The sequence below is a fragment of the Tympanuchus pallidicinctus genome, unplaced genomic scaffold (genome assembly GCF_026119805.1).
Source record: "Tympanuchus pallidicinctus isolate F22 unplaced genomic scaffold, pur_lepc_1.0 scaffold19, whole genome shotgun sequence".
In the NCBI taxonomy this organism is placed as follows: domain Eukaryota; kingdom Metazoa; phylum Chordata; class Aves; order Galliformes; family Phasianidae; genus Tympanuchus; species Tympanuchus pallidicinctus.
This window is the reverse complement of record NW_026294710.1, coordinates 3,019,906-3,032,429: the sequence shown is the minus strand read 5'-3', so window position 1 is coordinate 3,032,429 and position 12,524 is coordinate 3,019,906. Positions and strand designations below refer to the sequence as shown.

Below are 12,524 nucleotides of genomic sequence, written 5' to 3'. Positions count from 1 at the left end.
ACTTTCCAAAGAATCCATTTGGATGCTTTGTACATGCACTGAAGATCACCACACTGAAATGAAAAACAAAGCTGGGCTAGTAAAGCCACAGCAGAAACTTCCCCAGTAATTCTGAGAATCTCAAATATTGATGGGAACAACCAGACTGGGAAAAAGACCCATGAGAAAGAAAGAGGAAGTACTTTCTTGTTAGATCTGGACTTGTGCAAGGCCTTAGACGTGGTCCTGTACCACATCCTTATCTAAATTAGAAAAATATAGATCTGACATTTGGACTATTATGTGGCTAAAGAATTATGGATGGTCACAGCCAGAGGGTTGTGTCCCAAGAGGATCGTGGTCATTATTGATTTTCTGTTTTTTTGTTTTGTCTTGTTTCCCTTGAGGATGTGCATCTGTATAGATTTCCAGGGGGAATTTACTTTTTCCCAATTCTTGAAACTGAGTGTGCCCAGTGAATATAAGAAGGGTTGTTTTAAAACATGTTCTTTGGACTTTTTCTTCTGCTTTATATGTACAACATGAAGTGCACTGTAAGGTGCAGTTGAAATATTTATGAAGTTGATTCTGAAAAGTCTTGCATGATTCGCTTTTATTCTGATTTCAAACCAGTTACATCATTGTTCTCAAGAAAAGCATGAACAAGCAAAAATTAAATAAACATCTGTTCTACTTTTATTAACTGAAAAGTAGTTGTCATGCTGTAACTCATTTGTTTTCTTCTGCTCTTTGGTATCTACAAGTCTTTGAGACTTTCCTTCTGTCTGATACCAAATAGCGACAGCTTTTGCTTTTCATATCAGTGCCAGATTAATGAGTTTATTATCTCTTAAAATATTTCTTTCCAAGCTTGTAAAATAAAGAGAGATGTTGGAGATCCAGATGTAAGAAATTACAGTGTGTGCACTGTTTCCAGTTGGCTCTTCTGATGGGATGTTACTGGGAGGTCTAAGTTACCAACTTAAAGTATGAAATCGGGTAACAAACTGAGCACCATGATCGGTGTCGTAGAGCTTTGTGGAAGGTTGAGTGTCACCTTGTGCAGAGAAAGTTGCCTTTTGGTGTACATTTTGTATGCTGCTGATCTGGAATGGTTACTTGAATATTGATGTCACTTTCCTACAAGGCACTGTGTGTTTTTGCTGTTGTTGTGTCACATCAGCTGCTTTTCAGAGCTTCTCCCCACCCAAAGCCTGGGAAGATGCATGCATGTCACGTAGGTGACATTTCTGATCGCTGCTTTTGTCCACTGAGAGTAGGAAAGCTTCCCATTTCAAATCAATGCCATGGCAATGCTATCTGTCAAGATGTGACTTCTAAAGCAAAATACTGCTCGTCTCCATCACAGGATTGAGTTGCTGTCTTTACTGCAGGAGGCCAGAGTTTAAAATCATAATTCCTGTATTGTAGCAGAATAAGGTGACATTGCTTTAATTTCTTCTTAGGCTTAGCCCTTAGGCTCATGGGTTGGGTTACAGAGTGACTGCCTGATGAATCACTTCTTTTGTTAGGACAGCAAGTGCTGATCCCTTAACTGGGGTGTGTGTGGATTCATGCCTCTGGGTCTGTTTTCTGCCAAGCCACTTCCCCCCCAGCTCCTTCTATAGGGACTGTGTCTATTTTTTGATAGAAGTTCGTGGTGTTTCTTTAGAGGCTTGCTGGGCCCCCCAGAATGCCTGTTGGCTGTGCCCTGATGTGTTTTCAGGGTAGAGGAGAGGTCTGTTCCATTTCTGGGGCACAAGCAAGTTTTTTCTCCTAACCCCCACATCTGTAGATGGCAGTAAATAGCTTTCTTTAAAACTGCCTCTTTGAGAAGCTGTGTTTTTTTTCTTTTACCTAGAATCACAACCCCAGCTTTCTGCTTTCCTTCTTCCCAACTTCCTCTTGCCTCTTGCTCAGCTTCTTTATAAGTCTTAGGATTTTTTCTTAACACTGCAAAGTTAGGTTCGACATCAAAAAGAATGGAAAAGTGTGCTGTCTTCTCCCACAGATCACAGAGATCCTTTCCTGTGGGCTCCCCTTGTGACCAAAGGGTCTGTCCAAGGAAGTGGCATTGTTGAAAAGCAGAACGTCAGGAGCAATTAGTATGTGATGTACAACATAAAATAAAAACCTGCTTATTAAAGCTTTCCATATCCCTGTTGACAGATTTACTTTAAAATCCCATATACTCTTCCTTTTGGTTATCCTGAAAATCAAGTAGGCAAGCAGAGGACTTAGGACACGACCATCTGTCAGAGCCTGTCTTTACTGAGCCCCTGCAACACCAGCACACACATTTTCTATTAGTACTTAGCTTGTGTAGTGAAAAGATATACAGCCATACTGGAGGCAGTAAAACTTTGGAATTCCATTGTAAAAACAAAACAACAACAAAAAAATACACCAGTGGAAAAAAACACCTTTTGTTTCTTGCCAAAGGCTATTAACGATAACAGACAAAGAACTTGGTTGACTGCCAGGTTTTAAGTTGACCTTGCAAAACTAGTAATGGGAGAGTAAGGAAAAAGGAAGAAGTCTCCAGCCCATATAGACATGCAGCATAATGTATTTCACTGAGCTAGCATTACTAAATATGGAGTTAATTTTGTCCTATACTTCAAAATTAATTTGTAATAAAACTTAACAGTTTGGAAGAACAGCTTATTATTATTGCTTTTTCCCTTGTTTCACGTAGAACCATTCCAGTTGCTGTCAACTACTGAAAGATGCACTGGCTGCATCTGCGTTTGCATTTTGGCTGGAACAGCAGTGTAGTTCTGCAGTGAGTCTCTGCTCATCTCCTGCCATTGCTCCACATAGTGTTTGTTCAGATCACCCAGGAGCATTAGTGCCCATGGAAAAAAGAAATGCCTTCAGTGGAAACAAAACCAGAGGTCTGCTCCAGGGATGCCCTCAATGTTCTGTGACCCTCACGGAGGTGTGAAGGTTGAAACCACTGGCCTCTCTCACACAGTGGCTTCTAACAGCCTAGCTATGATAGTACTCTGCCTCAGGGACTGACTAAATCCAGGCTGATAGAAAACCTTCACATTATTTGTTGTGCATGTTGAGAGACCTCAACATCAAACTGCTTCAGCCTGGTGGCCCCAGTCTACTGCATTCCATAGGCTGCCCAGATGCATACGGTCACGCTGCTTCTTAAACCAAGAGCTGCCTCAAGGAATTCATTTTCTTTATAAATGAGAACATGTTGTATAACTGTGCACAGGCATATTGTTAACTTTTATAGATAACTGGAGGTGGTAGGGTTGCATGTAGTCTCCTCTGCCAGTCAAAGTTTGCACTTCTCTGAGGAAGGAAGGGCTTTGTGGTATTTTATCTTCTTCAGGAAATTACTTTTCTTTATGGCGATAATTTTATCTCAAAGCTGTCATGCCATGGCCAAATTTTTCACCCCAAGTCTTGCAGCTTACACAGATAGACATGCTACCTGTCTTGGCATTTACTGTATTTGGTCTCAAGCATACACCATTCCCTTCTGATGAGTGTTAGGTGCTTGAATGATGATTCCTTAATGCATTCATAGGCTGGTAATTGCACTTTGCAAAATGCTTATGGAACTTCCAACTACAGGCATGCTTTGGTTTTTCCTTCTCTATCAGCGTGTCCATGAAAACTGACCGTTGTCTCATGCATAGTGCCCTAATGGTCTCCAAAATGGAAGTGTTTTACTGCTTCTCTGATTACCCAAAGACATAGTGGGATTGTGAGCTCAGCAAAGCTGATATCATCTCTGTGTTGTGAAGTAGGTTTTCTATTATGTCTGACGCTTGTTTAATTTTATATTTTCCCCCAAGCACTGTTGTCAGATTCTTACCTCCACTGCCCACATTCTTCCATGATTGTCTGATTTATGTTCTTTTTGTACTGTGGTGCCCAAAACTGCACCCAGTGCTTGAGGTGAGCCCACACCAGTGCAGCTACTTCTTAATTCTTCTAGACTTGGTCTAGAACTTTAGCAGACCAAAGTATTTGAATAGTGTGTTCTAATAGCACTTTTTATGTGCAAGAACTAGACTGTGTGGGTTTTCTCTATATTTTATATTTGTATTGATTTTGCTATGTGTGTCCTGGTGGTGCTATTACTGCTAGTTCTATTTCTGTCCTTGATCTTTTGTATTTGAAAAAAATGAGCACTAACAAATGAAATTAGGAAGAAGCTGAGTGTAGCACGTTTCCATGCAGCATCTTTAAGGACAGCTGGGATGTTCTTGAGACAAGTTGCAGTCATGGATGTTTAGGTACAGTAACATAGCTTTGGGGATTTGGTGCTGTAAGCACTAACTGAAACCTCACATTGGTCTCTTGATGTGCAGTAGCTTTCTTGGTGCCTCGTTATGTTTGGGAGAATGTTACTAGGCATTATTCTGTGATAAACTGTTTCCTTTACCACAGTGATATATAATGCTCATCCTGGAGCGGGTGATCCAGAGAGGGTGTGCACCCTTCCTTGTGATGGGAACCCTCTGGGCACAAGGTGCTCTAACCAATCCTATTGCTCCCTTCTCTTTTTATTCTGAGAAAATAGCACTCTTGTAGCATTTAGAATTGGTATTTTAACATTTTTGTTAGTGTCTATCACAAAAGACACGTCTCTGGAAACTGAAATGGCTCAGATCACTGCAGATGTCTGAGAGATGACCCTTCGCTTAAGTGTGTGAAATAGCAGTTCTGATGTGCATTTCATCCACTCTTAATAGATCTGTTTTACTTGTGTAAAAACTTCCTGTATTAGGACAAGCTGTAAGTACAAGAAGCACTGTTTAAAAAGATGACATCTGTCCCAAGCTTGAACTTTCAACTTAACATTCTAAAACAAATCAATATGGGAGTGGAAGAGAAAACTGAGATGAATCATAAATATCAGCTTTTATCTATCTTAGAAAATGAGAAAAAAAATTGTTAGTGTTTTCTGAATGATGTTTGTCATTTGTGCACTATCCTTTATTTCAGCTGATGAGCTAATTCACTGAGAGTCTAAAATCAGCATAAAGAACCAGTTGCTGAAATTCATAAGGAAATCTCAGAATCCCTGTATTCTTTTGAAAAACGGGCCTCAGGCTCTTGAATGATTTAATAAAATCTTGATGATCTTCCTTTCTAACTATAAGATCTGTGAGTTTTACAGGGGCAGTGAAGAGGTCTTTGTCCTACATGTTTTTATCACATGTAGCACATTAATAAAACAGTTAATTTACTACAATTTAGACTGATTTTATATATATATATGATTTTTGTTTTGAAGGAAAAACCATGCCTGACATGGAAAGAGATATTAGCTGTAATCTTAACACTCCACTGGGTTTTCAATAACTTTTTAAAGAACCACTGCTTAAAATACTTTGTATGTATAAGGAAACTCCATATAAACATATTTAGGCAATGCCATTCTATCATCGTTATGCTGAAAATGATCAGAGGGGTTTCAACTCAGTACAAGCTAAGCAGCTTTCAAATTTCATGTAATCCATAGTACGTGAGGGACTTTGAACTGTCTGTTATGTAATATTAATTCTATTTTTCCTAAAACCAGAGTCTTGACGTGACGAGCTGCCTTTTGCCTGCTGTTCCATGTAATATTATAGAGTTTTTTATGTTCTGTATGCCTTTGCTCAGTGATTCAGTTGCAGCTGATGATACAGGATATCTGCTTGTCAGGTTTTGAAATTACTTTCAAAAACAAAAGCCAGACCCACAGTGTGTTCTCCTGTTAATCAGCAGGCAAAAAATACTGCAGCTGTACAAACAGTTTCACATAAATACAGCTACTTTTGTCTTACTGACCTTAGCAAGAATTACTGTTGAGAAACTCTCCGAAGTTTGTGCAGAAGGCAATTTCTTGTTAATTCTTGGAAGCCAGTGAGACTTTTCTGTGAAGATACGTTAAGAACATTCTGTGCACCCTGCTGGATGCAATTTGTTGCTACCCCTGACAGCATTTATGAAACAAATGAGAAGAGGTTCCTTATCTGATTCTCCATAGGCTTTCTTCTTTGTGCAAGTAGGAGTGAACTGCTTCCATTCTGCTTTTGCATAGGTGATGATGATTATATCAGATGCAAGAGTGCCAAGAATCATACTTCATTGTGAAGTACTTTATGATGTCTGAAATTCCAGAGTGGCTCACACACACAAATTCACGGAGGCTGTATGTGAATCCTCCAGAAATTGGAGGACCTGAAAACTGTCATTACCATCAGCTTTTCATAATCTTCAATTCTCATGATAGAAACACTTCTTAAGACCTTAGCCCAGGAGATTGCTATCTGTTCTCTATGTCTTTAATTGCAATTTTCCAGTAGTCAGTGACCGTGCTAACGCAGGTGGTTGGGTTGGGTTTGCTACTCAACTGAGATGTATCATGCAGAAGCAAAAAAAATGGCACGTGTTCTTTTTAAAATGAACAACTTATGCTAATGTTATAAACATAAAAAGAAAAAAAAACAACAGGAGTTATTCAGGCCCCATGGGTGGTCTAAACTAAATGTGCTATTAATAAAGTAAACAAAGGAGTGAGCATGCAACAGACTGTAGCCAAAAGTTTCCACTGAGATTTTCACTGAGCTCCATTTTTTTTTTCTTTACACTAATTCTAATAATGTTCATTTTTTCATGGTTTTCACCTTTAAAAGCAGCAGCTTGTGGCAGGAACAGGGATAGTTCATTTGGAAATGGGGGTAGAGGGTAAGGCAGAAGAAAACAAAACAAATGCAACCACATTCTAAACTAACATCTTAGCAGAAAAATGTGCAGAAGGTGTAAGGCTTGAAGTGCTCTCTTCAGGAAACAGAATGCAATATCTGCGTGAGTGTTAATAGGGTAACAGCTGGAAGGATCAGCTTGAGAGTAGGTTACTGATTAGGTTGGAAGGAACTTGAGTCATCAGCTTTTTTGATGCTCTTTTCAGCAAATAAATAAATAAATCTTGAAATTTCCCTGACTGCAATTTCCTTTTAAGTGTCATTCCTCAACTTAAAAGAAAAAAAAAAAGCTTTCCAGTTCGGAACTGATAAACGCTCTGCACTGCCATTAGTTAGGTGATGAGGAGGGTGAAAAGAAGGAGCCTTTTGCTTCAAACCACACTGCAGGCTGAGGGTATGCTAAAGTCAGCCTTAACACGTCCTACTTTGTTTCCAAGGCAGTTACTGTGTCAGGAGAAAGCACAACGAGGTCCTGATTTTCCTCTGTCTCAAGCCATTCTCCCATTGAAGAAGCAGGCAAACCTCCCCAGCCCCTCGCCCTGCTCAGGTTTTGGCAGGCAGTGGTCCAGCTCCTCAGTCATTGTCTCTCTTCAGTCATTGTGGCCGCTTCTCCCAGTGGCATCATGTGAATTGCTGCTGATCTCTGTATCCTGCTTTGCTGTGGTGTCTCCAGTTTGAAAGGAATTCATTACCATGGCTTCTCGTTTCTGTACAAAACATGTCATACAGAGCCAAAACACACTCCTTTTTTTGTTTTGCTTCCCCACATGCCACTGCTTGTCCTATTCAAAGGCATTCTTAACTGCTGCTTTCTTTGTGCAAGTACTCAGTCACATAGATTTTCCATCACCAAAGCTCTGAATCAAAGAATGTGGTACTAGGGGAAAGATGGTATTCTTTTTCTTTTTAGAAAGAAGAAAATTGTTTTGTTTTCATCATTCCCAGAAGACCAACCCTATTTTCTTGTCAAAACAACACGAGAAAAAAAAAAAATCTTTATTCTGAATAATTCTGTATGGATTAAAAAGATCATTTGAAGAGACAGTTTATTTGAAATCTGTATTTCCTGAGAAAAAAAAAAAAACCTCTTTCTGTTTGAGTAGGCATGGAAAAACTCCTTGTATTTCCTTAAATCTCTGAAACTGAAAAGACTGTGTCTAAGCTACTGTTTTCTGCTAGAGCAAATTGTCTTGCTATACCGCTGGATGTATTTGCTTTGGAATATCAAAAATAGACTCAGCCTCAGATGCAAGCTAGCAGAATTTTCTTGTCTTGTTCAGTGGTTGACATAAAAAAGAAAAAGAAGGAAAAGGTTCAAGCATCCTTTTGAGCTATCTCCAAAAAATAGAGAACTCTGAGGTGAGGAGCTTCCTCTAGTGCTGCAAGTTATTCTTCTGGAGTTAGTGGAAGGGTCATAAAAATGTGGAGAAGAGCTTGATATACAGGTGTAATGGTTTTGTATTTGTCCAGGATAAATACTCCAGTTTTAATCTCAAAACTACTTCTGGTATTTTTTTATTTGGTAAATAAAAAAGGAAAAATGAATGAAGTTGATGCTCTCAGAAAATAGCATATATCAGACTGGGAAAGAAAATGCTTGCTTTAGAATATCAGTCCTGTGCAGAAAACCTCAGTGAGCGCTGATGTAGGTGGAGTCATTTTCTCCAGATGATGCAGAAGATGCTGGGCTGGAAGTTGCCTTGCTGTAAGGAAAGCCAAATGAGAGGAGTGGTTCCCATGTCAGCCTTCTGCCATCCAGATCACCAGCCTGACATCCTTCCTTGTGCCACTCATGACGCTAGGGCAGCTCTGGGAAGCTGTGTCTGGATGGAAGAGAAGGCATTGACTTAGGATAAGAGCAGCTTTGTAAAGCTTATCTGTAGAGTGAGCTGAAGTGATGCTGTACTGATGGGTAACTCTTCTTGCTTGGTAAGCTTGCTTTTGCAGGAACAGTCTTCTACAGTAAGAACACAAAATGTGGCAGCAACCCTATGTCGTCTTAAGCTGTTGCCACAAGCTGTCACCTCGGTTACTTGACAAATGGATTTTTAAACCTGTAAATGGCTTTGGCACAGCTCATTTGTTTTCTTTTTCTTTTTTTTTTTTTTTTTTGAGCACAAGGCCAAACTCCCAAATTGTGCTGTTTTTTCCCTTTTGCTTATCAGGTAAATATCTGGTTAGGTATAATAGTTAGACCAAGCTCAGAAAAAGTTGATCAGAGCACAGCAATCCTTTGTGCAACGTCACCTTCTATATCCTTATCCTAGTGTCCTTTTTCCCATTGCTCTTTATCTATTCCTGCCATTTTGCACTTTGGCTAGAACCACTTTGGCTGCCCTTTACTAAAGCGTATTGTGAACATTGGTAAACATATGCATTAAGGAAATTTACTTCAGCTAAAGTAATTATCTAAGCCACGGCATTAAAAAAAAATTGAGCAAATCTAGTCTCATTAAATTAATGATGACATTAGTGGGTCTCATCTTTTTGACTTCATTTTTATTCACCGCTAGTAGAAGAAAAACAAACATCTCAGTGATATCTCAAGTTCAAGTGCAGGAATGATAAAACAAGAGCAGGAAGGGAGAAGTATTATGGAGTCAAACATCTATTTTTTCCACTGCAAAATGTGCCAAATATTAAATTTTATTTTTTGTGGTGCATCCTTTGCATCATCTGTTTCCCTTGATTTTGTTGTTTTGTGCCATTTTCCTCCATAGGAATAAATATGAAGAAATGTAGCAGTTATCAAACTACTGAACTACAGTTTTAGCTTCCTGAAGTTGTATTTTCAGTGTAAAAATACGTTCAGGCTTTTTTTTTCATCCTTCAGTTTAGAACCATTTTCTGCTGTGGCCAATTATGATTTATTTGCCTGCAGTTGCGCAGTTTTAAGGTGTTTGTAGTATATAAGCACAATAAAAAATGAGTAGCAGGGCTGAAGACAGGGAAACACAAAAATAGTATAAGGGTAGATAATTTTAAGAAAAAAAATAAAGCTCTTTCTGTTTTTAAAAACAGACGTCAAAAGTCATTTGGGTTTTTAGCTGAGTTTATAAAGCTTCTTTAGTGCAGAGATAACAATTTCTTTTATGTCTATCAGTGAGTTTATTGGCTTGTAAATCTGAAGGCTGTGAATTTTATGAAAGAAAATCCTTGAATTTTGTGTATACCTATTCATTTATGCCATTGCTATGATGCAGATTTGTAGTGAAGCTTTTAAGTCTCCAGTATAAACAGTATTATCATTAGCATCATGAAATATGAAAAAAAATCAGTGCTTACTGAATTTAGCTGACAGAAAAGGTCAAGGCAGACATTAATATGTGGCCCTGGACTTTCTGCAGGGATACAATCTGCAGGCACACAAACTGCAGGCACACAATCCGATTTTTGCAATTAAGTTTTGCTGAGAGTTCATGAATCCCTCTGAGTTGCAAACCATTGTCTGGGAACAGCTGCTTTAATTTTGAGCTGTTCATTTTAATGTCTTCAATTGTTTTGTATGATGCTTTGTTATGAATCGGGTTTTATGTAACTTCCATCAATTATCAGATGGATCAAAAATTGTTAAAATCTTTGCATTAGTTCCGTATGGCACTCTTGCCTCCTTTTCTGCTACAGTGAGCATTGCTGTTGATTCAAAATTCAAGACTTGAGCTTGATTGAGATTGAGATTGAGATTTTTGTAGATTGAGAACTTTGTAGGCATTTTATGGAGCAGATGCTCATAGGTGTTTGGCACGGTGGGTTCATAAAGGATGCTGCAGAATCTGTTGTGGACAAAGCCTTTTAAGCCCAAAGCCTTCCTGCTCAGGTGGGATGCAGAGCATGAAGACTTGAGGTTGTGAATTAAGTTTGAGATAGTAGTGTTTTCCATTTGACTTGGAGTCCGTGAGTGTTCTGGAGCTGAGGAGAGTTGCTAGCTAGCAGCAGTACTGCTTCTTCTTGTCCCTCTGCCAAGGAAATCTCACTTGGGCTACTCAGTCCTTTGGTGCCACACATCCTGCTTGAGAATATCTTACCTTGACTCTGGTTCTGTTTATCAGTGACTTACTTAGAGATGTATTGAAGGTTGTGTTGTGGCCTTGTGGCAGAATAGGTACAGCTGTGTCCTGTCTGCATGCAAGGTTACCTGGACACCAGCTGGAAAAAACGTCGTGCTAGATTTTGCTGCTAATGACAAAGAAGCAAAGCTAAGTGGTGGCAGAAATCCTTTTTTTTTTTTTTCTTTCATGAAAATAACTCTTCCTCAGGCAAGTAGCTATGTATACAAATCGTTCTTCGCTAACAGACCTGTACAGCTTTTGGTTTTGAATCAGTGCATGTAATACTTCCTATACGGGGGGGGGAGGGGGTTGATGAAAATGTGAAACTATAGCCATAAAGTAAAGATTCTTTTCTCCACCAGCTATGACTTGCATTACTGTGGTTTTTTGTTCTTTTTATTTTTTTTGTTTTTATGGCAACATATAATGTCATCTATATGAGTTGTTCTGAGAGATACATCAGGTGTGATAAAATGTGTAACACCTAGAATATTTCACCAGAGTTTATTCTGGCCCAAACAAAGCTGTCTGCAGAAATAAAATCAAGTAAATAATGGAGTAAAATAATTTATATTTTTGCTAGATTTCATATCATTTTCTGTATGAAATGTTTTTAGGACCCTTTAAAGTTCTCTGAGATACAGAGAAGAAAACTTTGTTTGCCAGGAATGTTTGGCTTTCTCTTCAGTGTGAAAGTATTGTCTGCTTTTTGAGCATAAACCAGCTACCAAGCTGGAATAGGTTTAATTAATTTATGCTCCCTTTGCTGGCCTTAGAACTGTGCCACACAGATCTCTCTCACACCTTTAAAACCTGCAGTAATTTGATGGAAATTGAGAGAACATTGGTGGGAACTGGGAGAACGTTTCCATCTGGAAGACCCAGCAGCTCTGAGCAGTGGGTAATGGCATTTTTGAAGTAACCTTACAAAAACATTGGGAGCTTTAAGAAAAGAAACAAATAAGATATTTTGTGATAAGTGTGTGTACATTCAGTTTCAGCAGATGTGCAGTCTGTTGTATGGTATAGGGGAACCGTACATCTGCCATCCATAGAACTGTGCCCTGCATCCAAAAATTGTTTCATGTTTTTGCCTGGTGCTTCATGATAATCATATTTGTAGTACAGTATGGAAAAGTAGAACTGAACTGATCAAGTGGTTCAAAAATAATTGAAATAGGCCAAGCTTGTGTGAAACTAAGGTGCAAGACCTGTTGTGCCTGGGAGCATTGTTTTGTAGAGATCACTTAAGAACTGTTACGTATTCTTTTTTTTTTATTTTTTATTTTTAAGCTGGACCTGTGATCTGCAGAATGCTAACATACCCTCCAACTCGAAGAGCCTTAATTGTGGGTTGTGGTCTGCAGATGTTTCAACAACTGTCAGGGATTAACACCGTCATGTATGTATCTGCTGCTTGCTTCTCTTTTAAAAATATATTTAAAAAAAGAAAAAAAGAAAAAAAAAAAGGGAGAAAAATTGGACCAGTTGTAGATGGCCTTCTGGAGAAAATCTGAAATATGAGAAATTGAGTGTGAGAGATGGAATGCTGGTTCTAAATCTGTATATTGATATATTTGGCATCTCAGCAAAGTGATGCAAGACGTTAGTATAAGGGTAAATGTTTATATAGACATGACATTGCAAACTACTCTGAGAGAGACATTAGTATATGCTGGGGTTTACAGTCCAAGCTATGCAAGCATAGATAAGAAGGTACTCTTATGACTTGCATTTGTGTGCAAATAAATCAAAATGCTGTGAGTATGAG

At 38.7% G+C, this 12,524-nt stretch overlaps 1 protein-coding gene across 2 annotated transcripts in view; it reads left to right on the top strand.

The window, feature by feature from the left end:
• SLC2A13 (solute carrier family 2 member 13) overlaps positions 1-12,524 on the top strand; it is a 137,554-nt gene that overhangs the window by 50,552 nt on the left and 74,478 nt on the right. For both annotated transcript variants that reach the window (XM_052681115.1, XM_052681114.1), the window contains exon 4: positions 12,047-12,155. In XM_052681115.1, coding sequence (XP_052537075.1) covers positions 12,047-12,155 — 109 coding nt within the window. The remainder of the gene's footprint in view (positions 1-12,046; positions 12,156-12,524) is intronic.